This window comes from Macaca thibetana, chromosome X (genome assembly GCF_024542745.1).
Source record: "Macaca thibetana thibetana isolate TM-01 chromosome X, ASM2454274v1, whole genome shotgun sequence".
Taxonomy (NCBI): domain Eukaryota; kingdom Metazoa; phylum Chordata; class Mammalia; order Primates; family Cercopithecidae; genus Macaca; species Macaca thibetana.
Genome location: NC_065598.1, coordinates 92,909,997 through 92,937,310, shown reverse-complemented (window position 1 = coordinate 92,937,310; position 27,314 = coordinate 92,909,997). Strand labels below are relative to the sequence as shown.

Genomic DNA, 27,314 nt, shown 5'->3' with positions numbered 1-27,314 from the left:
AAAAGAATTTTCAGACCGCAAAAGCATGCCATAATTATTCCACCGTGATGATAAGTAAGAAAGAAATGTTTTATGATTGTTACTGTCATTGCTACTGCTTCATTTTCCCTAAAGACTTGTGAAAATGAACATGGTGAATACAAGTTGTTATTTAAGAGAAAAATGTTTTCAAATTCTACAATACTAATGCCATTATAGCCTTAATTGATATACTTGTAGTCTTCTAAAGTCATCAGCCCTCGTAAAGTGAATGCACACATGCAGACTCACAAGCCTGCATAAAATACAGATGGTCGATAGCCACGTAAGTAGATCAATGATTACAAAGATGGATTGAGGAGACAAAAACGAGCTCTACTATTACACATGCATGAACTTCCTGACTGTAAGAATAATTATACTCTAGAACTGGTTAATTGAGGGAAGTTGAAGAATCTTTTTTCCCTGCAGAATCAATAGATACCCATCTATCTTTGATGACTTAGGTGTAGCATTGCCTGGAATCAGCGGAATGGACTGGATGATCTTCGTGTCATTCTGATTATTCTGTTGGTACCCAATAATAAGTTATATAGATCATATAATCTGTTTTGAGATGAAAATCACATTTGGGAAAACATAATCATGTGGCAATCTATAAACACCACACACTGAGTACAGTGCTGGTTACTCAAATGGGCGTCAGAAAAGTAAAACAGCCAATATATGTAGAAACTATTGGTGGGGCAAGGGAGGGAGGTTGTGGGGGGTAGAAGCAAGCTGGCATATTCCCATGTATGCATTGTAGAGAAACATCTATGGAGGTATTTCTGTAGTTTCCAGGTATGGAGGCATCCGGGAGTTTTATTTCACCTTGGGTATTACTAAGTAAAATTAAGGTCTTTCATCAAAGAAAGAATTTACTTAGGAAGGAAGAAAAGAAGGGAGGGAGGAAGGGAGGGAGGAAATGAGGAAGGGAGGGAGGGAAGAAGGGAATGAGGGAAGAAGGGAATGAAAGAATGTAAGCGAAAGTAGCAGGAAGAGAGGAAGGAAGGAGGGAGGGAGAGAAGGAAGAAAGGAAGGAAGGAAATGTCAAAAAACAAACAAACAAACAATGCAAGTGGAAGAAGAACAATAGATAGGACACCAGACAGTTGCATGCCCAGTAGGAATGCAGATGTCCCTTATAAGGGAGACAGAGACCAAAATACCACAAATAAACAGAACATTTGCTTAAGGAATACAGGTGTCTGGTATGTAGTGCAGACTGTTTCAAGAAAAAACTATAGAAAAATAACTATTTAAACTAAATAAGTCATTATAAGCTGACATAATGAAGGAAATATCTCTTTTCCCAATCTCCTTCTCTTATTCATCACTCTTTAAAAGCCTCTTATGTTGGCTTTGATGATACACTATAGCATCCTGGCCTTCTCTCTGATATGCTGACTCCTTTTGCTCTGATTTCTCTAATACCTCCCATCCCCTTGACTTGTACGGTCCCCAGATATGCAGTCCTTAACTTTCCATTTGTTACATTTTTCATGAGGAAACTTAAGAACTTCATTGGTCCTGATACTCCAACAGTCACTTCTTTGCAAATGACTCCAAAAATTCTTATTTTCAGTCTCAGCCTCTATTCTGACCTCCAGTACATTTTCCAATGTAATGTTATTTGTAAAATTTTTCTCTTTTGCCCTGAAAGTATTTTCTCCCCTACCTGATTTGCCTCTCAGTGTCAGGGCTACAACCATTATCTCTACTACCAGGATTTTTCAATTAATCATTCTTTAAAAATTTCTTATTTACCCAAATTCCCTTTTGTCCTGCTTCTGAAATAGTCAGGGCTTTATTACACCTTACGCTGGAAACTGCAATGATGTCCCTTATGCTTGAAACTGCAATGATCTCCCTATGTCAAGTCTCTTTACGTCAAGCCATCTGACATACTGCAGCTAAGAGTACCTTTCCTAAGCACACAATTTGACCATGACCAAACTCAATAGCTCAGCATTCATGTTGTCTACTAGGGATCAAAACTTCTGGTGTATATAGGGGTTAGGAATGAGTCAGAGTAAGTAAAATGCAATAGGGAGTGGTGGGATCTGTGGCAAACTGGAGAGTGTGTGACATTAAAATTTCACTAATTAGGCACTAGAAAGGCCAAATAAAACATAGGTGAGAGAAAGTGAGAGGTAGAGAGCGTGAGCACCTGTGAGTCACCAACTTGCTATCTGTGTGCCTCTACAATATGACCACCACCAAGTTACTAATATTTTATATGCTCTTTCTCATTGCTACCCTATATGACCTCTTATCTATACCAGAAAAATAAAGACATTATCCTTTATATACCTCAAGCCTTTGGCCACCATTCTCTTATCCTAGCCCTCTCTAACTGAATCCTACTAGTGTTTCAAAGTCTAGAACACTTCTTCCAGGAAGACCACCTTAACCACAGCCCACCCTAACCTACAGTTCACCTTCTGTTAACCTCTATATCAGGATAAAATAAAATAAATAGGATTACATAAAATACCAATTACATTTAAATAGTTATCAACATATTTACCAAAATAGTGATATAATGATAGAAGTGCTTGATTAAAGCATTAAAAATAATCTCTAGTCACAGCTCTAATAAGTACTGTAATTTTGAAGTATTAATGACTGTAACAGTATTTCAAGATATCTGCCACAACTGTAATGTGATATGAAAATATTTATTATTTCTATTAGTGAAAAAGTTAGAGGTACTGTTAATACTACTTTGGTCTGTTGCCTACACTCTTAAATAATATGCTAAATATTAATTAGAAGCTAATGAAAATAAAGATGTAATATTCTTCACATACAAGTTTAGGACCCCCTGAATTCTCTCCATGGGTCCCCAAAGAGGGCTTTGAACTCCAGGTTACCAACCCATGCTTTATCATATCTTGACAAATTATTCTGCAGCAATAATATACTATCTTGTATGCTGATCATCTTTTTTTTCACATATTCCTTAAGAATATAAGTATAAACTGCCTACCTAGAATCATTTGCATGCACTAATGACCTCAAATAGAACATAATTTTATTTTTCCCTTCACACATGCACCACTTTTTTCAAACCGCTCATTTCATTACTCTGTCAATGCTCTATATACATATTTTTTTTACCACTGATATCCTAAAAAGCACTGACTGATTGGTCTTAGATTTTTCTCTCAGTAGATCAAATTAAATTATACTGAAACAAATTTTGTAGGCTAGAATAATGATTCTAAAAGTCACAAAAATTTAGTACACATTATTTGACAGTAACTCATAATTACATACATTAAAAACTCCTCGACAATCTCAGGATATGGTGTACTTTTAAATGTTTCTACGTGCTACTGCAAGTATTTTAGGTCATTTCAATTTTTCCCACACAGAGAACTCATTTTCTAGCTTAAATTTAGATATTTTGAAATAAAATGAAAATTGATGTTTATTAATAATCTTCAACTTGGTGCTGGATCTTGCTGATTAAATAAAAGTTTTTCTGATTTTTTTTTTAAGTAAGACAATTATCCTGCCAAATAACTAAATCCTATTAGTTGTCTGCCCAGCAAGAGCCTATTGACCCATACTGGAAGAGAAAATACTACTACTGTTAATTCAAGTCTCTGGGAAGTGACGTATCATTAATTGCTGTTTGTTTTTGTTGCTATGAGGAGACAACTATGCTACATGAGCAAAAAACTATAATTATGCATGGATGGAGTTTAGCACTGTAATCAAATAGAACTTACAACAAAGTTAATCTGATGATACACATTTAATGCCATGCATTATCGATGTGCTACATGGTAATTAGACATAAATGGTAAACAGCTCATATGAATGGCAAATTGATGTTACTTTTCCATCACTGAAACAAATGTTCTGGAATTGGGGGGAGAAAAAGGTGCTACTGATTATAGTCTTTTCTCCTGACAGAGGGAAGCCATCTCTCTTGGGAACTAGAAAATCATGTAATTATTTCTACCCAGGAGCATGCATCCTCTTTACCAGAAGATACTCAGCCATTTTATTTGTCTAGATAAAAGCAATACTAACCTTAAAAACTTGGCTGAGTTACTCACCACTTAGGCCCTATACCTGTACCCAAGTAGCACAATTCCAATTATGTATATTATACTACATGTTAAACTGTTTTCTTTCCTCAAGCAAAACTAAGAAAACGGGTTTTGATCAAAAAGGGTAAGGATTGAGAAGAAACTTTAAAGTATCTGGCACTGAGAAGGAAAGCAAGTTGGCTTTTAAAAAGTCCTCAGCAAACAGAAGCCATGAAATTGGTGGGTAAAGCAGGATATGGGTAACATGTACAGATTCGTGAAAAAGATAAAGAGATAAAGGCTTAGAAAAAGGAATGGAGGTCTAAAAGCAAGAAAGAGATGACATAGGTCATCTTATTAAACCTTAGTCCTATTTTAAAAAATCATGCCTAGATTTAAGACATATACATGAGGTAAACTTTCATGTAAGCCTACAATCCAAAATAGAGGAGATTTCCACAGAGATATCACTTGCTCAAATTATGTATGCAGGTTCTCTGAGATTTACAGAGTTTGCAGGGAATGTGGCAAAACTGTTAAAGTTATAGAATAAGCTATTTAACTATTTGATGTTTTTGTTTTGTTTTGTTTTGTTTTGTTTTGAGACAGAATCTTGCTCTGTCACCAGGCAGGAGTGCAATGGCACGATCTTGGCCCACTGCATTCTCCACCTCCCAGGTTCAAGTGATTCTCCTGCCTCAGCCTCCTGAGTAGCTGGGATTACAGGCGTGTACCACCACACTCAGCTAATTTCTCTATATTTTGAGTAGAGACAGGGCTTCACCATGTTGGCCAGGATGGCCTCGATCTCCCGAACTCGTGATCTGCCTGCCTCAGCCTCCCACAGTGCTAGGATTACAGACGTGAGTCACCACGTCCGGCCCTATGTGATGTATTCTAAAACTCAAAACCAACTGCATGGCTCAGAAACAAAAAACAACAAAATTAAGAAAAACAGAAAAAACTACAATGACTATATGCTTCCACAAAAATCTTTACAGTTATTCCTTTCAAAAATTAAACCAGACAGGGCCAGACATACTAAGAATTCAAATAATGTGTTAGATCCGTATAGTCCTTTATTATACAAAGCACTTTATTTGGTTAAATCCTCACAATGACCCTGTAATTTCAAATGAGAAAATAGAGGTTTAGAAAGATTCAACAGTTTGTTCATGGAAGGCAGAATAATATAACGGCTTTAGAGTCAAGATAGACATTGTTTTGAATCCCAGCTCTGGTACTTTGCCACTTACACCACTTACAAGCTTTGTGAAATTGGGCAATCTCTCTAAACCTCAGTTTCCTTATTTGTAAAATGAGAATAATAGTGCTTATCTCATAGGATTATTGTAGGATTCAATGAAATAAAAAATGCAGACAGTGCTGGACATAATCAGCAATACATGTTATGTACCCAAACAGAGTTGGGTAAAAGTTACTCAGCTTAACAATGGGTATGTTAAATACCCACTAATTTTCAGAAAGCTGTTTAACCTCTTGACCCCTCAGCTTTTTCACCCATAAAATTTTAAGAACAATATATACTTAATGGAGCCATTTTGGTGATGAAGTACATGTAATTGTATGTACAGTGAATAATGGACAGTGATATGTCTATATCTGCATATGCTTATACTGAAAAGGATATATAGCTTATAAGTGGCAGAAACAGAATTAGAACCTAGATTTTCTATACTGAGTCCTCTTACTAGCAACACAGCTAGATATTCCTGATTTTATTAAACTACTCAATGTCTTTTTAAAAATCTAAATATAGAAGAGAATTTTCTTACAACTCCATTGAGAAGAGAATAGTCCAAAAAAATCTGTGAAAATGAATTTCAGAAGGAAAATATCCAAGTTACCTGAATTAAAGCCTCACTCAGCAGGTCTTCATTAACCTCCAGAATAATGTTTCTTATCTCTTCATATGGCATGCGATATGATCCCAGAAAGATGGCTAAAATAAAATTTGATTTTATTAAAAGTAGAACAGCATCAACATGTTAAAGTCCTAATAAATGCCTGATTTTCATTTCATAGACTCAAAATACGAAACTTGTCACTAATACTAATTTACAGAATTATGAACAAACAAAAGTTGTTCCATTCGATGGACTACTCACTCTATCCATTTAGACAAAATGGCCTATTTTCTCGGGCTCTAATGTTTATAGTTAGTGCATATTTACACACAAAATAAAATTCCTACTAATGACTATATGCTTATGCCTTTTAGATTAGGATGATACACAAAATGACCCATGAAAACTTAAGAGATTTTATTTCAAGTTGACCTTTTTATTTAATGAAGAATTTAGTGTGGAGATTGTCAGATGCATTCAACACAGTATTTCTCAGGAAAGACAATAAAATAACCAAATAAAAAATTATATCCATCTACTCCGCAATTCTCCCACATAAGAAAAAAATTAAAGTGCCTAAATCATCAGTGTGCTTTGCATTCCTGCTTATATTCCTGTGGTATACTATTGCTTACTTTATATACTGACTCACAATTTCCCTGGCCAACTTTTTCTTAAGTGGAAATCTATCATATCATATTGGAATAATTCAGCAAATTAAACCTAGAATAGCTAAGGATTATTCAGAAGGTACTTGCAACAACATGTTCCATTAAACATATTTTTTAAAGAACACAGATGTGTTCTTATCACCAGAACTTGAACGTTTCTTTTTTTTTTCTCTCTCTCTTTTTTTGAGACAGAGTTTCTTTCTTGTTGCCCAGCCTGTAGTGCAATGGTGCGATCTCCGCTCACTGCAAACTTTGCCTCCCAGGTTCAAGTGATTCTCGTGCCTCAGCCTCCCAAGTAGCTGGGATTACAGGCATGCGCCACCACACCAGGCTAATTTTGCATTTTTAGTAGAGGCAGGGTTTCACCATGTTGTCCAGGCTGGTCTCAAATTCCTGACCTCAGGTGATCCACCTGCCTTGGCCTCCCAAAGTGCTGGGATTGTAGGCATGAGCCACCATGCCTGGCACCCAGAACTTGAACATTTCTAAGAATTTTTTTTTTTTTTTCATGAAAAGGTCTATATGCCTTCAGCCATATGAAAAGAAAACAAAATCCTCACTCTATAGGCAAATGATTACCTTATACATAAGACCAAATGAGATCTCCACAATCTAAAAGAATAATGTTGACGGAAATCAACCAGCAATTGAGATCATACTGTGTTTTAAAGAAAAGTACTGAACATCAACTTTGAAAATGTACTATCAAATAAGTACATTTACACATTCACAACAGCTACTGGTAAACTGCTTTTCTGATAGCAACATTTCTACTGACATGAGAATGATGTGTTGTTTATTGTAATGATTCCCTATACCACATTCTTTAACAAAATAAACTCCCATGGTATTACTTTGTGCAATTAGAAATGCTCAATGTGTGGAAATTTCTGATGCATAGTGTTTTAGTATCAGCAAAATCTAAACACAGTCTACTGTAGTGACAGAACAAAAATTCTGAATTCAAGACAGAGGGAAAAGTATGCTAAAACTTAAAAGGCTTACATAAATGAAGATGGGTTTAACTGTCCATCTGCTTTAACAAAAGTATACTTAATGGCTGACCGGTTTGTTAAAGGCTTAAAGGTTCACAAACCAGTTTTTAAATGCAGTTAAGGTTAACAATTTAAGTAGCTCACATCACAATTACTTCAGACATAAAGGAATAGCAGTAGAAGGATTTGCCCAATGTAACTAGTGAATACTCTAAAACTATCAATCCCAGGTCTAGACAGAAGGAAAAAAAAAAATCACTTTTTATCAGTTCTGCCTTATGTTTCACTATGTCCTCTAACAGTGTATTATTATCATTACTTTCCAAATCTTTACTATTCACAAGTTTCATCTGGTCTGACGGAGGTTGAATTAGAATTTTCTCCATGGCGGCTAAGTGACAAAAAGGCAACCAAATCATGTTTACACAGAATTTTGTTTCCAGAAGATGCTAAATATGCCTGTTTAAAAAGGTTACAACTTTGATGAAATACATTAAACAGCTCCCACCCCTTTCACCACTACCTATACCAATTATATGAAGAAAATATTACATACACAGATTCTGAGCTGTTTTGGGATCCAAAATTCTCAGTTCTTTCACTTTCTTCTTTGTAGGCCCAGTCTTCTTTTCTTCTAATGCTTCTGCATTCTTTTGAACTGAAAGAAAAAATGTTGATTCATAAACAATAATGGTACTAATCCAAGTACACGGAATAACATTAGTAAGGTATATTAACTACATTAATAAAGCTCATTCTGAAATCAATAAATGTGTTTATTTCATTAGTTCAAGGAACAGGATAAACATAAAAATACAGAGCTGTTTTAGAGTTTTCACTACAAATTAAATATCAGCACTTAAGCAGAAAAGATAAGCCAAATAGAACCAAAAATCAATTGCTCCTTCTTACCTAATGTACAACATTAATTACTCCTTTACCAGGTACCTACAGCAGTACTGGAATTAAATATATAGTACAACCTCGCTAATCTGAGCTAATTGAGGGAAAAGGAAGACATGCATTTCTCTTAAAATATGCTAAAATTTAAACATTTCTTTAATTCAGTGAAATTGCTTTAAAGCACCTAAGGTAAGTTTAACTGCTAAACAGGTTGCCATATAAATATTCCTGCTGAGACTGTTTTGAAGAATAGCTATGAACCATTTGCAATTTGTACAACAGTAGCACCATTTGCATACATGTAATTAAATAGACTCAGCAATGTGATCTTTTGCGTAAGTTAGCTTTGTATCCCTCGCTATTTGAAAAATACTATTTGCTTCCTTAGAACAGAAGATTTACTTTGCTTTCTTCAGAAGGTAACAGTATAACTCAAAACAGTTTAAAGCACGGAAAGGGTAAGGAGTAGCAGTGCCAAGGAGTGGCTTTAGCCTTCCATAACCTCCATCAGCCAACTCCCCAAGTAGGCCAGCTCAAAAAACAATGTGGCTGTCTGCTATGAAAATAAAGCGTTAAGTTAAATCCCCAAACCCCTCCTGTATAGAAATTGTATAGCTACCATTGTACTCAAGTGTTGGCAGTTTACCTTTTCCAATATAAAAACAGGGTTGTAAGTAATGGGGCCATCAGAAAATATGAGAAAAATAAAGCCAATACTTTTTCAGTCAAATAGAGTGTTAAGTCCTTGCTCCCAAATTCGTGCTGCTAAATTACATCACTGGTTCATATATGACCATAATCATGCTGCTGCTTTATCAATGTTAAAAAGATAACTGCATTTTGAGGCAATAATGATATTATTTTAATTCATCTAATCTTTGTTAAAAAGACCACAAATGCATTATCGATTTTCTTTTTTAGAGAAAAAGCAACATAAAACCACAGTACACTTTTACTAAGGCAATATGTTTATAGATGTTACCATATTGGAAACTTTTGCAACATTCTATAGAATTCATCAAAATATTGGAAGTCCATAAAGACTTCCTTTGTTTTAATAATACAAAATACAGAAAAATTAAATGAGCATACTACAGAAATAGCAGATGTTAATAAAATAAATTACCTGAATAACTAAAGTCCTAACAGTGCTAAATTTTACCAGACTGGCCAACCTAAAGTTATGTGCAGTCTAAGGAGAATAGATAACAATTAACACTTTAAAATTACGATCTTTGCCATGTGGATTCAACACAATAGTCATTGCTACTACTGGAAGAAAAGTGACTTTTAATATATTTATCTTAAAATATATTAAAAGAACATATTTTACGTTTATATTTATCTGTATATATTTCTAAATATGTTTTAAAATATATTAAAACATATCTCAAATATTCTTCAAAGGGTCTTTCTAGGAGCATAGAGTCTTTCATATGCAATCATCAACATTTTGATTTATTCTAATTGTCAAGTCAGTTCCAGCTTAAGACAACTGTACACAAGAAAATGACAGTCCAATAGCCTTTCCCTTTGTCTATAAAATGTGAAGTATCTGAATCATATTGAAATTACTTCTAGAATCATTCACTAATTTGAACCCAGTCAAGGAAATAGTCAAGAAAATTTTCCTAATCTCTCAATATGCTTTAAAATTCACTATGGGAGACTAATTAGCCAAGTACATATAGGAAAAACATGCTGTGCTATGAAGGACCTATAAAGATGCTTCTGCAAACTAACAGGATCCTGACTAACCCAGGAATAGATAATGCTCATTTAATGACTTTATATCTTTGCATTTTTTAATTAAAATATGGTCTAGCCTCTCCCCTTTTCAAACGAACAAATTGTTTAAAACTAAGATTAGATGCCCTAAATATCTAGAGTTCACAGTTTTCTTTCTTGAATCCCAACATATTTTCCTTGTGTTATACAACTTGGCTTAAATCCTGGGTTCGAAAAGTGATAAGAATTCCATGAGTGGGCACTGCTTTTTTGAGAATCACAAGAGAAAAACAAGTTTAAAGCAGTTCTCTAACTAGACAGGCTTTCAAAACTAATCATATTTTTGCCATGATAAATAATTACAGACCAGTGGCTATTATTGCCTTTGGCCTTCTTGTTTTTAAAAGCATTCCTTAGGGAGCATGACCACAGGCTTAGATAAATAGAGAATTCAAAGAACAGCAATGAGACATCAAATATCCCAATAGTGTTCAACACATCATATGTTAAAAATTGCCTGCTTTCATAGTGACCTCAAAATGTCACTTATCCTAGTATACTTTTATTCTGTATGTTTCTAGTGGTTACAAAACATTAAATAACTAGCAATTCTATAATTATTTGAAGTTACTTGGATGAAACTAAAAAGTTTTTTTAAGTTTCGATATAAAAACTTCCTGAATTGATTTTATCATCAATTGCCCTATGGTCCTCAGGTTCATAATGAGGCCTACAGTGAAACGTGACCTTCCCCATACAAATGAAAAAACATTTTGCAAATGGGTTTGAATCCAATAGATTGAATTAATTTGAGTGTGTAAATTGGCACTGCTAATAGAATAATAATGAAACATTAAAAAATACAGTCTGTAGGAAGATAATCCTAATAATAAAGACATGTATATTATTATTAAAGATATGTTAATATCAAGATACTCATTATCTAAGATAAAATGCCCACTGAGTATTATTATATTTCCTTTAATACATGGATTTTTACAAGCAATTGTACTATAAATGTATTCTTTTACAACTGCGAAATGCTCATCAGCATAAATAAAGTAAACATGGTTATATGCTTTCCCCAATCTAATATAGGCAATGTTCAGGAATCTCCTATTAATTTCTGCTATCCCAGTGGATACACAGAACATGTGACAAGATGTTATAATTTGTAGCAAGTATTAAAATATTTTAAATAGGTAACATTAGATGATTTACATAGTGATAACTAACCATGAATCATAACAAAATTTGTATAACTATCTTAAAATTTCAGTGAGAAAGACTGATTTCTATAGTCAGAATCACATTCATTAATCTACCAAATATTTCTTGAACACCTACTATGAATTAGCCTAGCATGAGCATACAATGGTACACAACACATAAATATCTACTCATACTGCATGGTCATATGTAAACCAGTAATTATGGAAGTATCCACAAAAGGTACCTAACATTTATAATTTTCTTTATCCATAAAAATATAGCTTAGATGAATACATGCATATTACTCAGTGAATTCTCATTTTCTTATTGCAAGCATAGTTCTATATTAGGGAACATCTTATCTTTGAAATCAGCATCACATTATGTGTTGTATCATATTATAAGAAATATGAGGAGAATTAAAAGGATGTCCCTTCCTATTAAGTACACTACATATAGGCCGGGTGCAGTGGCTCACGCCTATAATCCCAGCACTTTGGGAGGCTGAGGCAGGCAGATCACCTGAGGTCAGGAGTTCGAGACCAGCCTGGCCAACATGGTGAAATTAGCCAGGCATGATAGCATGTGCCTGTAATCCCAGCTACTCAGGAGGCTGAGACAGGAGAATCACTGGAACTTAGGAGGCGGAGGTCACAGTGTGCCAAGATTGCGCCACTGCATTCCAGCCTGGGCAACAAGAGAGAAACTTTGTCTCAGGAAAACAAATAAACAAAAAAGTACACTATATACAAAGCCACAGTAAATAAAGCTAATAATAGTAGTATCAACAAACACAGTGAACATTTACGTAACTTCACGCATACATATTTGTATATTTAAGAAGTAAATGCCAACTATTCTTTTACATATACAAATATAAGAACTGTGATCCATATATACTTAAACACATATTTTATCCATGTGGATATAATTCCAGAGGTGATTCCAGCTACATGGAAATAATTTTTTAACATATTGGTTGAAATATACAATATTTTAATTTCAATTAATGACTTGATAATATTAAAATAAGTGCAAGAATGGCAATGAAAGGTAGGGGAAATGTACTCTGATTTTTGCGTGTGATAGGTTTAATGATTTTTTTTTGTTATTTTCTACTCTATTCTGAATCATCCGTATGCGTTTCCAGAAATATCACGTGAACCTGATGGCAAAAAAGGTCAAGGAAGATGAGATCAATAGATAAATACATATGTAATACACAACAGATGAGAGTATTAAAAAACAAAATCACAGCAGTAGTAGTAGTTTTACTACTGGTAACCACCAATACAATCTTCACAAGCACCATCAAAATCAAAGGTTTATTACATATCTGCTCTGTATCTGGCATTAATTTTTATACCACTTTATATGATAGGTACTAACCAGTGTCATTTTACAAATGAGGAAATCAAGGACAAATTTAATCATATGTCCAAGGTGATATAGCTAGTAATGAAAACATGCTAAACTTCACCAGTGATCAGGGAAATGCAAATGAAAATAACCGAAGAAATATCATTAACAGTCATCAAACTGAAAAAATGTTTAAGTCTCACAATACCAAGTATTGATGAAGATACAAAGAATAATTTGATTATGCCAACAGTTGACAGTAAATATTCAGCAATGACTTAAAAAACACATGTATCAACATCTGATATATTTGAAGGTATGCTTGTCATAAATACAGCCCAACATTTCTGCTTGTAGGTCAAATGGTCAAGGAGACAAAAATGTTCACTGCAACAGTGTTTATAACAGTAGAAAAGTTATAAACAGCCCATGTGCCCAGGGGTTATGAAATGGATAAATTGTGGTATATTAATACAATGTAATACCACACAGCATTTACAGTGATTGTACTGCAGCTATATATTTCAACAAGGATTGATGCCAAATACAATGCTGAGTGGAAAAATTAAAGTTATGTAAAATGGTACATGCAGTATAACATTCATCTAAATTAAAACAGAGACTAATCTTGTGTATTGTTGATAGATGAGTATATATGTAGCAAAATTATAAAAACATAGGCTAGATATTAGCCAGCTAATGACAGTGGTTGCCTAAGAGGAGGAATCTGATGCTGGAATAGGTAGAACCTTGGAAACTTCCATTTTAACTCTAATGTTTTATTTCCTTAAAAGCAAAGATCTGGATTAAATATGACTAAATGTTAACATCTGTTCATTTTGGGTAGCTGGTAGATGGGCGTTTGCTACATTAGCCTTTGTAATTTCCCATTTTTTGACATAAAAATAAAATTCATATGAATAAATTACACAAATATTCCCATCCATTTTTATAGTTTACAAACTGTTAACCTTGGAAATCCCAAGGGCCAAGTGTAGACAGGAATTACAAACAATATGGAAAAGAATAATCAAGAATGCTGGTAAAGATGAATCAATTTGTAAGGAACCACAATTTTGTGTTCAATTGTTATTGAGTCTATTTTGTGAGGAATAACACATGTGTTTGCTAAACCTTGGGAGGGAAAGCTGATGCAATAGGCAGGAAGAGATTCCATTTCTGTTTCCTCGCACATGCTACATATTACAGCTGTGAAGCTTCCCCTCTCCATGTTGCCTACAGCTGCACACGAACCAAGGCATCCTACAGAAAGGTAGATTTCATTCTGACACCTGCGTAGTACCTGAAGCAATAGGAATGGCATTACCAAGAGTGTTTCTGAAGTTCAGAGCACATTAAACAAGACTAATGGTTCTAATGGTAGGGATAACACACACATACTTTGTAGTGATTTCCTAATTAAAGAACAAATCTTACTGGTTGTAGTTTATACAAGAACACCCCAAATCAGGAAGCACATGTTACTGCAAATTAACATCTGCATAACTAATATACTTGCACACCTGTTCATTAAGCCAATTACTGAACACTGCTAAATGTCACCAGAACATTATGTTTAACAGCTAGCATAGCTAATGTTGTGTATTTTCAAATGGGCCGCAATAGCTCAGCAGGTAATGTATATTTTAGGAAGGACAAATAAAGTTGTCTTAGAGGTTTTAGGGAAGAATTTCCCTTGTTTGAAGTGGTAACTTAAATACCAAAACTGAAGTATGGTTTTTACCTCAAAGTAGTCCAGTTATATTTTGTTTAATGATGTGGATACATTCCGAGTTCTTCTTTAGATGATTTTGTCATTATGCGAACATTATAGGGTTCACCTACATAAACCTACGTGGTATAGCCTACCTCACAGGTTTGTAGCCTATCGCTCCTAGGCTACAAACCTGTACAGTGTGTTACTGTACTGAATATTGTAGGCAATTGTAACAAAATGGTATTTGTATATCTAAACATATTTAAAATAGAAATGGTACAGTAAAATTACGATACAAAAGATAAAAAATGGTTTACCTGTATAGGGCACTTAGCATGAAGGTAGCTTACGGAACTGGACAGTGCTCTGGGTGAGTCAGTCAGTAAGTGGTGAATGAATGTGAAGGCCTAAGACATTACTGTACACCACTGTAGACATAGGCTGTACACATAGGCTACACCAAATTCACAAAAATTTTCTTTCTTCAATAATAACTTAAACGTAGCTTATAGTAATTATAAACTTTGTGGTTTTTTTAACTTTTGACTCTTTTGTAATCAGATTTAAAATACAAACACATTGCACAGCTGTACAAAAATATTTTCTCCATATCCTTATTCTGTAAGCATTTTCCTGTTTAAACTTTTTAAAATTTTTTACTTCTTAAATCTTTTTGTTAAAAACTAAGACACACACATGTTAGCCTAGGCCTGTACAGGGTCAAGATCATCAATATCACTGTCATCCACGTATACATCTTGTCCCAGTGGAAGGTCTTCAAGGGGCAATAACACACATGGAGCTGTCACCTCCTATGATAACAACGACTTTTTCCGGAATACCATGTGAAAGACCTACCTGAGGCTATTTTACTGTTAACTATTTTTTTTTTAAACAAGAGTACACCCTAAAATAACAATGAAAAATATAGTAAATACATAAAACAGTAATATGGTTGTTTATTATTATCAAGTATTATGTATGTGCTATACTTATATATTACTGGCAGCACAGTATATTTGCAACATCACCACAAATATGTGAGTTATGCATTGCACTACAATGTTACAACGGCTACATGTCACTAGGCAATTGGGATTTTTCAGCTCCATTATGATCTTATGGAATCATCATCATATAAGCAGTCCATTGTTGATCAAAACGTTGTTTTGTGGTACATGACTATACTTGACAAATGAGGTTGTCAAGGTGCTTTCCTGTTAACCTTTAACCTATATGAATTACCTTATTCAAGCTCAAGTCAGTCACTTTACCCACTGGTTGTCTCTGGCTTTGTAAGTATGAACTGACATTTTTCTGGTTATCTCATTTATTCAAAGAACTTCCTGTTATTTTAAATGTCAGAATTCATGTCACGAATCAGTGAGTCCAGCAATCAACTCCAAGAGCTAAGTGCATCAGACAAAGTATGAAGAAAGGCATATCTGTAGGAATTACGATGCTACAAAAACCAGTATCACTAGGCCAATAGGACAATACTTGTTGAGAATACAGTCTGGGCATTCATCACACCCAGGCTTTTCTGATTTGATATGGTCCATCTCAGCTTGGTGCAGATCCTGCACACAATTCAGTTTGATGCAAAATACATTAACCTTGCTGAGTAAGACTCAACAAAGTAACACCCTGAAATATTTGTAGCCATAATCTCAAGTTGATGATGTAGGACTTTTCAGACTAGGAGACTCACAGTTGCCTCCTACATATTATTACTAAATAATTTGAGATAAAAAAATTTCCATGGAGATGCTGAGTATAACCCGCACTTTAATATTTCTTATAGAGTTCTTCCTTGTGGCCTAATCAAAGTGCTTTGCTGTGTTTTCCTGAATATTAACTCAAAGCTGTGGTTTTTTTCTATACGTGGCTTGGTATCCTTATTTGTCCGAAATATAATTCTGAATTTGATGGTTGGTGATTGCTGCAGGAGGTGCTGGGTGTTATCAACTTTTTATGGTTGCAGGGGAAGATAACGACTAGAGACTAGAGATGGAACAATGGTGTTGAGGCGGGTGGGGCATGTGTTCCATACTTACCTAGTCTAACCATATAACTTATATACAAAGAACTGGAGTGAGAGGGTTGGAGATTATGTCAGGAATCCAAGGACTCAGAGGAGTTGCCAGATGAAAAAAAAAATGGTTGTATAGAGTGGAGCTATACGCTCACAGGAGGCATAGGCGAGAGGAAGAATCCAAAGCCAAAGAACATGAGCTGATTAGTTTCTGATCACCTCCATCCCCAGAGACTCCCAGAATCAACCAGGAGAGTCTTTGAAAAGCAGTTGAGGCAAATTTTAGATACCAGGTAAGTAGGGATTCAGAACTTTGAAAATGTGGATATTAAAAATGTATTCATCAGGTTTGAAGTATAGGAAATTTAGATTATTTATACCATGTGCTGATGACACCTGCTTCACAGGAATGTTGTGAGAAAGAAATGGCACATACATGTAAAAGCTCCAGTAACATAAAGAAGGTCAGCGAACTTTTTCTATATAAGGCTAGACAGTGAATATTTTAGGCTTTGCAGCTTATACCATCTTTGTTGCAACAAGTCAACTCTGCTATTGTATTGTGAAGGCAGCCAGAAACAGTAAGTAAACAAATAAGGATGGAAGTGTTCCAATAACATCGTTTACAAAAATAGGTGGTCAGCTAGATTTGGCCTGCAGATCACAGTTTCCAAACCCCTGACATAACAAGATGCTCAATAAATGTCTGATTCCTTATCCCCTTCCTTCTGCAACTGAGGTCAATTTATACTTGCTTCCACTTTTGCAAACATGAGAAAATGTTCAACATTCCCCCTGCAAATTAGGATCTACAAGCTCCTTGCTATAATTGTTGACATTCTGTTTTTCAAGTACGATACACATAATCAAACACATTTATACTCCTCATGGTTTCTGAATGTGTCAATCCTACAGGGATCAATTATCTCATAAAAAACTGTCACTGTCCTTTATTTTATTCCCATTTAGTCTCATATACGTTTTCATGTAAAATGACTGAAAACACAGCTCAACTTTAATAAAATTAAAAAATTAGTTTCTATCATCCATCCTTATTGGGGCTGAACGAGAGCTCATAAGCAGCTACAGTGTTCGGTAATGTTTCACTTGGGATATACTGGTTTATAATAAAACAAAAACCAAGTTCTGTAAAAACAAACAAACACACACACACATAAATCAGACTTTTGTATTTCATATAATACAGTTCTCGTATTCTATGCACATAAAAATATTACTGAGTCTCTCAATTTGTTTGTTGCTGGCTGAGCTCAATGGGAAACATCAAGAGTAGACTGTCCCTGTTTTCCATTTGGATTCCAACTGGTTTCAATTTTATCTTTCAGGAGTAATTTTCTTTAGTTCAGAAACCACAGCAGTACATACTGTTGAAGGTGATAAAAACACTAGAAGAATTCTGAGAAAAGAAAGATAGGGAGCACCTGAACATTTCATTTCCTTCCTGGTTTTTTTTTTTTTTTTTTTTTTTTTTTTGAGACAGAGTTTCCCTCTATTGCTCAGGCTGGAGAGCAGTGGCATGATCTCAGCTCACTGCAACCTCTGCCTCCAGGGTTCAAGCCATTCTCCTGCCTCAGCCTCCCAAGTAACTGGGATTATAGGCACCTGCCACCAAGCCCGGCTAATTTTTTTGGCATTTTTGGTAGAGACTGAGTTTCACCATGTTGGCCAGGCTGTTCTCGAAATCCTGACCTCAAGTGATCTGCCCACCTCAGCCTCCCAAAATGCTGGGATTACAGGCATGAGCCACCACGCCTGGCCCCTTGTTTCTTTTTTTAAGTCAAGTTTAGTCTGTTGGTGACATCCTATTTGAAAGCAGAAAAGTAATATTTGAGACCATTTTGGAAATGTAAAAAGACATATGAGAACAAAATTCAAATAAGCTTTAAGTTCTCTTGTTTCCCAGACTCACTACCCTCTTCCTCCTCAATCTATTATCCTGTTATACTACCAAGCATCTTAGAAGAATGCCCGACACCATCTCCCTGTCCTTCCCTCCTATTCTCTCATCTACTTGTAATCTGAATTCTAACACACTCATACCTACTGAATTAGAACGCTGAAATCTCTGCAGGTAGGGCCTCAGGACCTGTACCTCTTAAGAACTCCTCAGGAAATTCTGAATATTAGCAAGTTTTAGAAAAACTGCTCTGTAGTACATAACACAACACTCTATAATAGCTCAATAAATACTTCCCAAATAGAAAAGTGCAAATATTGTTAACAGTAACCCATGAAAGCCCTCTTTATAATATCTTCCAAATCTTGGAATCGAACACTGAAGGCAACACTTGGTCAACCATTGAGCTTATAGAAATGACAAATAATGAGATTTTGTGAAAGAACAAAGGATTCTCAAGGTACACTCTGTTAATTTTTAAATCAATTACAAACTAGATATATCACTGAGGGCAACGATCTTGCATATATTTGTAAAATCTATTACTGTGCTAGGGATATATAAGTTCTTAGAATAAGTTAGAATGCATTGTATGTATTAATTAAAACTATTTATGTAAATAATAAATACTAAAATGAATATAAGATACCACTGCCTCTCTCCTCTTTTATAGGTACAGATGTCACAGAGGTAGAGAAGACGGGAAAAGAACAAAAGAAAAACAATAATCTGCTATTGAAAAGGAAATCAAAAGGCAGTTAAAAATGAGCGTATTCTTTTTTGTTTGTTTGTTTGTTTGTTTGAGACGGAGTCTCACTCTGTTGCCCAGGCTGGAGTGCAGTGGCACAATCTCGGCCCACTGCAACCTCTGCCTCCCACATATCTATTCTGCAAGATCACTGAAAACAATCAAAGACTTGGAATATGCAAAATAGGAAGAGAAAAAAATTTTATTCGATAAAAACTGGAGTCCTCAAAAGAGAGAAAATTCAGTCTAATAGAAGTCCAGAACTGAGCTAGATAAAATGTTAAGCAAGCACATCATAGGTTAGTTTCATTGCTTTTGGACACAATGTAGTCATTTTAAAGCTTGTGGGTCTCAGACCAACAGATCTCAAAAACCATATTCTACTGTAAGTGCACATTCCTAAGTCTAATAATCTGCTTTATGTCAAGGTCCGTTTCAGTTAGCAAGTAGCATGTTGATACTATCTACGAAAATAAACCTGATTTTAACACGTAACCTATTTATCAAAGTAAATGGAGTCAACGTGTTATGAAACCTATCCAAAAAGTAAACTCAGTTTAATATTGAGTCATTGACAATCACAACTGGTGTGTGTGTGTGTGTGTGTGCGCGCGCACGTGCGTGTTTGTGTATCATGAAATATAGTTAGGTAGCTTCAGTTTAACAATAAGTTTCCATGAGGTATTTATTCAACTAAATGCCAGAAATAGTTTGGCCTGTAAGCTTTTAAGAACTTAAAAAATAAAATAAAATAAAAGAATTGTTGGATAAAAGCTCAGCTGTGACAAACTCTGTCTTCTGTGAGAAGTACCATTTAATACTATATTCAGTGCTGTAGAGCATTCATAACATTACTGCAAACAATATAGAACAAAAACATAAAACTAGTCATTTATAGTAAAATAAAGGGCAATTGCCCACTGTGCATCTCTTATTAATTTTGTAGCCAAAAGTTAGATAATAGAGGGCCCTATAACTGTTTATAAAGGCATATATAAGATGAATGCAATGTTTAAGATTAAACACTACATCTGAAGGCAAAGCAAAACTCAAATGTACAGTGGCTCCTCAATATACAGCCCCTAAAATTCTTACTAGTTTTCTGAAATCTACTGTAGACTGCAGATAGAGCGATTACCATACAAAGTAAAAAACATCTCATAAAGAACAGAATGAAATCTGCCTTATGTTAAAAAAAAAAAAAAATCAGAAATCCCACAAATTGAAGGTTTTACTAGAAACTTATTGAAGATAAAAGAGAAGGTAATAGCCCAGGTAAGAAGCAACTGCTAATAGTCGCAGACAGCAAATGTATTTGACTGGATCAGGACAGCAACCTGCTGACTCTTTTTCCTAGCAAACTATTTCAAACCCGCTGTGCTCGCCATTAGGCTGGCCTTTACTTCACCCCAGCCACTTCAGTCCGATCACTGTGGGGGATCATTGTTGCTTCCCTCATGGCAGCCACCAAAGTGTGCCTCTGCTTTTAGCCCAGAATGCTTTGAATCTGAACTTAAGAACTGGTTATAACTACAGAGACAGAGCAGGAAGTAAATATGTAAAATTTGGAACAGAAGTGTCGTAATAAAATTAAATTAAAAAATCAAACTGGCTTATAAGATACAATAAATTCCTGTTTCTTACTGGAAATTTTTACTAAAATATCAGTTAAAAAACATAGACTCCAGAGTTGGGTATGACAATCCGTGAAGAAGAATGAAAAAAAGCAGAATACAGCTGACCCTTGAACATAATAGGTTTGAACAGCTAAGGGTCCACTTATATAAATTTTCTTCCTCTTCTGCCACCCTAGACAGCAAGACCAGTCTCTCCTCTTCCTCCTCTTTCTCAGCCTACTCAACATGAAGATGACAAGAATGAACTTTTATGGTGATCCACTTCCACTTAATGAACAGTAAATATATTTTCTCTGTGTTAAAATTTTCTTCACAACGTTTTCATCTTTGTCCTATTTTATTGTAAGAATACAGTATGTGACACATGTAAAATACAATATAAAGCACAAATCATGTGTTAATCCACTGTTTGCGTTATCCATAAGGCTTCTATATATCTAGCTTTCCACTTAGATTTCATGGAACTGAATCTGATAAAACATTCAAAAAGGCAGAGATTATATCTGATACCTGGTGCACTATTTAAAGAAAACTGAGGCACATAAGATGTAACAGGTATAAGTGAGTAAAGAAAATAAAATTGTTACTTCCAGGTAGCATCATCCTTGAAGTCCTGCCTCCAAAATATACACATTTTTAACATCTCTTGATATGACATGAGACATTGTGTATACTGTTATTCTGTGTCCCTAATACAGATGGAGAGATTACAGGTTCTAATTTTAAGTGATTTTTCCCTATAGTCTACTAGGACAAGAGTAGCTAAGATAGCAAAAGTATGTCAGGACTCCTGAATGATTGTAAAATATTTTCAATTCATCTCCCTTCACATTTTTGCTGTCAAACCTTTGTCTATCCATTAAGACTGAAGTCAAATGTCACTTTCTCTATGAAATCTTCTTTAATTACCACTATATTCTTCATCTACCTTTAGCACTGGAAAGGTATTTTCCACATGCTGCCCTACTTAATTAATTTTCATGTATATATCTTATTGACTTATCTAAGTTATAAACTTGTATGGAAGAGAACATTCATGGTACAACTTTATCTCCCACATCAATCCCTCCTCCCATGGTATGTGGAAAATGATGCTCAGGTAATATTATGTGAATAAAATATGTGAAACATTGGAGGGGAAAAATGAGGGTACAGGAATATAAATGTGAAAGCGATGATCTTCTGTCTTCAAGTTGTAACTAAAGCCTAAGTAGTGAGGATGCCTGGAGTGTTGAGCCCATAGAAGACAGAACAGCCAATTAAGAGGACAAAAAGAACAATAAAAAGGTATGAGAAACAGGGGAATTCATTGTCCCAGAAGTGAGAAAGGAAAATGTTTCAATAAGAGAAAGTAATCAACAGTGTCAAAAGTAGCAGGAAGGTCAAGCATAGTCTAAATCCTTAAAAAAAAAAAAGACCAGAAGAATATAGGCCATTTCAGATCATATAGAGCAATTTCAAAAGAGCAATGATAAGAGAAGCCATATTACAAGAAATAAGAAAGGGAATGGAAACATTTGCTGAATAGAGATCACTCACTTGATTAGTTTAGTAGGAAAGATAACTATATAGTGTGAAGGAGACAAAAACAAAGTGACTGGATACCAGTTTTGTGTTAAGTTTATCTATTACAAGAAGGCACCTGATTGTCAAAGTCAAGAATAGTTTTTATGCCCAAAATGACTTCAGAATAAACCCAGCAGACAATGATTTACTGGATAAAATCAATAAGAACCGTGCAAAAGAGATTATACTGTTCAACGATCCATGTTGCATCAATACACATAATGGAATGAGACAAGGTGATACAATGGCCCAAAGCTTCCTGGAATCACTCTTTAATGAAATCAACTAGCAAAATAAAGTCTACATAGACAGTAAGCAAGTCCCACACCCTCTTTTTACCGACAACAAAATAGAATTTCCCAATGTGACAGAAAGAGAAAAGTGGCATGTAACAGTACCAACGGAGCTAAATTGAAAATCATTGTTTAGAAAACCAAACGTTTATACAAGCACAGCCCACAAGGTTCTGTCAACATTTCCAACAAGGAAACATGACAACTTCATCTATCTGAGTCAACAAATGAATAAAATGGCATGTTCAAGGGGAAATGCCACAGAAGCAGCAGTCTATGTCATTTTTATTGGCATACAAAAAGTTGCTGCATAACAAACTGCTAATGAGGATTAGAACATTATTCCATTCTGTGATATCAGGGTTAACCTAAAATATGAAGTATTTATAACATTAGCTGATGGAAATAAACTGGCTGTCACCCGATTACCTATGGTGTCATGAGAATGTGAAATCTGACACTGTGCAGGCCTAATGGTAGTTATTCACGCTTCCCTGCACACCAAGTACAGATGGACCAGTTAGGTGGCCTGCCAGTATGACAACAGGTGGCTTTCTCAACTTACTAACTGCATTTGTAGTCATATTTAGAGAAAATATTCCAATGAAAGAATGAAATTTGCTGGGTTCTTTTAGTGAAAAAAGCATGCTTTCTCAAACAACTTCAATGTAATAAAATTAAAGAAATAGTTAAATTCCTGGTAGGGGGCAAGGTGTTACCCTAGGAAGTGAAAGAATTCCAGGAAACAAGTTACTAGCCTTAAGAAACTTACATAATCCTTATATAAGCCTTATATAAGCCTTAAGAAACTTACATAAAGTACAAATCATGTGTTAATCCACTGTTGGTGTTATCCATAAGGCTTCTGGTCAATAGTAGACTATTAGTAAAGTTTTTTGGGAGTCAAAAGTTATTCTCGAGTTTTCAACTGCATGGCGGGCGGTCGGCACCTGTAATCCCCTTTACTCAAGGGTCAACTACATATCTAGCTTTCCACTTAGATTTCCACTTAGATTTTGTTTCAGGTTTTATTTAAAAGGCGATTGCCTGTACGTTCCATGTCTCCTTTTGCTACGTAAGACTTACCATTTAGTAATAGCACTCAAAGCAAAGAAAACGTCTAATTTCCTTTCTAATAGTAATTATTAATGATGTTGATTATTATATATCTTCTATTTAATGAATATCTTAGATTACATCTCTCAACTATTTAATTAACATAATAACTCTTCAAGATAGGATCCCATTTTTACTATACAAAAGCTTCGGCTCAGACCCGTGAAGTGACTTCGTCTACCAAATGACTATTAGATCTGGGATTCAAACCTAGATGAAACCTATGCTTTCAATGCATATTCATTCCACTACAACAAATTCCCTCCCTTAGTATATTTGCCTATCATTTCATTAAGTGAACTACGTTTAAAACAAAGCAGAGTGACTGGCACTTAATAGGCAGCTTTGTAAATGCCAATTCCCAGTTAACGGCCCCCTCTACAAACACTGTACTACACGTAGTCTAATAGAGTGAGATATACAAAGAAATGGGGTTCTGTAAAATTACAGGTAAGCATACCAGACATAGAAAATTACATTACTAAACAATGATGAAAGAAAAATTGGATTTAACAAAAAGAGCAGAAATGAATCAATGAGTGTATCTGCTGATAGAGTCTATGGTAATTCAAGCACGATGCAATGACTTCACTATTTCCCAAAGGCAAAGATGATTATTTGCTGGCAGTTTTCTGAGCTGGCCCTTTAATACGTATGGTCATTATCAGTTTTAAAATAAAGAATCTCAGTATGAATTTTGCTTAAGTAATTCTAGCAATGTATAATCCACAGTAAAAATGCACACTCAAAGGTTAATATAAAACCTAGCCTTCTATACAAAGTGGGATGAAATTTCCCTGGCATAAAATACCTTTGGGAATGAGTTACCTCTTGGCAAAGTAAAGAGTATCAAAATAATAACAAAAAACCTGTCAAATACAATAAGAGAGAAGATGTTGCATTTTTAGCAGTTATTAAATGCTGGAGTTTACCACCACATAAAGGCTTTTACAGCTACATCCTCAATATTTGGCCACATTAAAACCTTTTAAAGTACATAATCAATGAAACTGCAATGCATAAACACACATAATGAAAAAAACTACTTCAAGCTGATCACTAGAAAAATAAGAGCACTCTTCTCTTAGTTGAGAAATGAATCACGAAGTGTTCTTCCTAGAAATTGTCCTACTGGTTTAAGATCTGAAGTTCAATAACAACAGATAGGAGTGACCTTGCTATCATTCAACTCTATATTAATGTAAGTATGTTACATATATACCCATATGTATATACATCGATATAGGAAACTACTGAATTTATTAAATTACTAATAGTTCTTTTTCTTGAAACTTTCTTCTCAATGACTTCAAAGACCAGACTTCTCTGATAAACAATCCTATGCTTCTGACTAGTCTTTGTTTTCCATATTGTATTCTCTACTTCTATCTACTTCTTATATATTAGTGACCCCAAAGTCCCCATGTTCTAGTCTTTTTACTTTATATTTTTGCCCTGTGCAATCTACTACTCTGACTTCAATCATTAATCTATGTGCTTATGTTTCTTGCATCTGTATCTTCAGCCCAGGTTTTTTCTCTGGGTTGCAGACCCATAAATCCAATTCGTATCTCTTCCACAGGACCTCCAAATAAATATGCTCCAACATGAACTCATTCTCAGTTACCTGAGAAGTGTTGTGTCTGTTCCCTACTCCAGTGAAAAGCATCATAACAAAATATATATCATAGAAATAAGAAACCTTCACGCAATTTTTGAATCTTCTCTCCCTATGCCTGCCCTCCATCTGCAAAATTCTGCCTAAATTTCTACTGCCCTGTTTAGAGCCCTCAACAATTATTGCTTAGATCTTTCATTCATTAATTCACTTATTCTACAGTTATAACACTCATGATCATAGGCAATGTAAATGCAAAAATGATTAAAGGCCACATGTAGTGGCTCACACCTGCAATCCCAGTACTTTAGGAGGCCGAGGCAGGAGGATCCTTTGAGCCCAGACAACAGAATAAGACCTCATGTTTACAAAAGTGAAAAAAAAAAAAAAAAAAAAAAAACTAAACTAGCCAGGTATGGCGGCATGTGCTTATAGTCCCGACTACTCTGGAGGCTGAGGTGGGAGGATCACTTGAGCCTAGGAGTTTGAGGTTACAGTGAGCTATGATCATGTTAGTACACTGCAGTCTGGGTGACAGAGTGAGACCCTGTTGCTAAAATAAATAAATAAATAAAATTAAAAAGAAAGAAAGAAAAGATTAAAGCACAGTCTTTGTTTTCAGATAGACAAATGAATAGCTATAACAATGTATTAAGGTGTATAGAAGAGCTATGAAATTACAGTAGTCACTTTGATTTTTGTTTTGTTTTGCATTTTTTCTTCCCCTTTACTCCAATTTCTTCTACACATTCATTACTGGGGTTATCTTTTTAAAATGGTAAGATATTATTACTCATCCTTATTTTTTCTCCCTATATATATGATAAAGCTTAAGTAATAAGTAGGGAATTTAGTACCTTTTAAAATCTGGCTCCAAATTAACTTAATAGCACCCAGGTGTCCCAATGCTCTACCTAAACCAGATTACTCACTATCAGACAAAATCAGGACATCCCAAGCCTGTATACCTTTGCTGAATACCTTTGCTGATATTCTTTATATTCCATTCTTTCTCAACCTGAACACATTTGGCTGGGCTAAAATGCCATCTTCTTTGAGATGCCTTCCTGAACTCTTCCAAGCAGAATTAATTATTCCCTCCTCTGGGCCTCTACAGAGTTTTGTCCCTATCTTGGATGTAGCACTTAATATACTGTACTATCATTAGTTTAGATATCTGGCTCCTCCATTAAGTGTGAGTTACTCAAAGCCATCAGCAATATCTTGATCATCTTTATATCACTAGAAAGTAGTACCAATTTGATACATGGTAGACAATGAAAATAAAGCTTATTGAATTCAATGAAAGAACTATATTGCCAAACTGTAAAAATTCCTAAACTATACATGTTAGAAATTAAATTGTATCCTAATCTAAAAAATTAAAAGCCAGCCTTTCCAGTTATTGACCTTCAACCTCTATATCTATAAATAAAATGTATTTAAGATGCCACAGTCATTCATTGGTGCATGTTACACTTAAAAATGGCTAATCTATGATTGATTTAGGTTTATTTATGTTTTCAATTTCCATCACTATTATGAAACTTAACAGCTGGCATATGTGTTTTCCTGGTAAAACCCATTACCGGTGGCAGATAACAACTAAGACAGATTTTCCTACGGCAAAATCCTACAATGTCAAGTCACTCTATATGATAAGCAGAGCCACTGTGGGTGATCCTAGAGCCTGAAGTGACTGCATGAAGGCAGCTTTCATTCAGTGCCCTCTAGTCCTGAACTGAAAAGTCAAAAATCACATATATCCACACAAAGCACATGTACATTCGTTACTAAGGATCCATTAATAAGATAAAGATCTGTGTAGACTGTATTGATTTTTTTCTTAGCCTTTTCTCTTTT

At 34.9% G+C, this 27,314-nt stretch overlaps 1 protein-coding gene across 6 annotated transcripts in view; it reads right to left on the bottom strand.

Annotated features, from left to right (window-relative positions):
• Positions 1 to 27,314, bottom strand: part of DIAPH2 (diaphanous related formin 2) — a 912,659-nt gene that overhangs the window by 525,372 nt on the left and 359,973 nt on the right. For all 6 annotated transcript variants that reach the window (XM_050775145.1, XM_050775147.1, XM_050775146.1 and 3 more), the window contains 2 exons: positions 8,158 to 8,259; positions 5,936 to 6,030 (listed from right to left, as the gene is read on the bottom strand). In XM_050775145.1, coding sequence (XP_050631102.1) covers positions 5,936 to 6,030; positions 8,158 to 8,259 — 197 coding nt within the window. The remainder of the gene's footprint in view (positions 1 to 5,935; positions 6,031 to 8,157; positions 8,260 to 27,314) is intronic.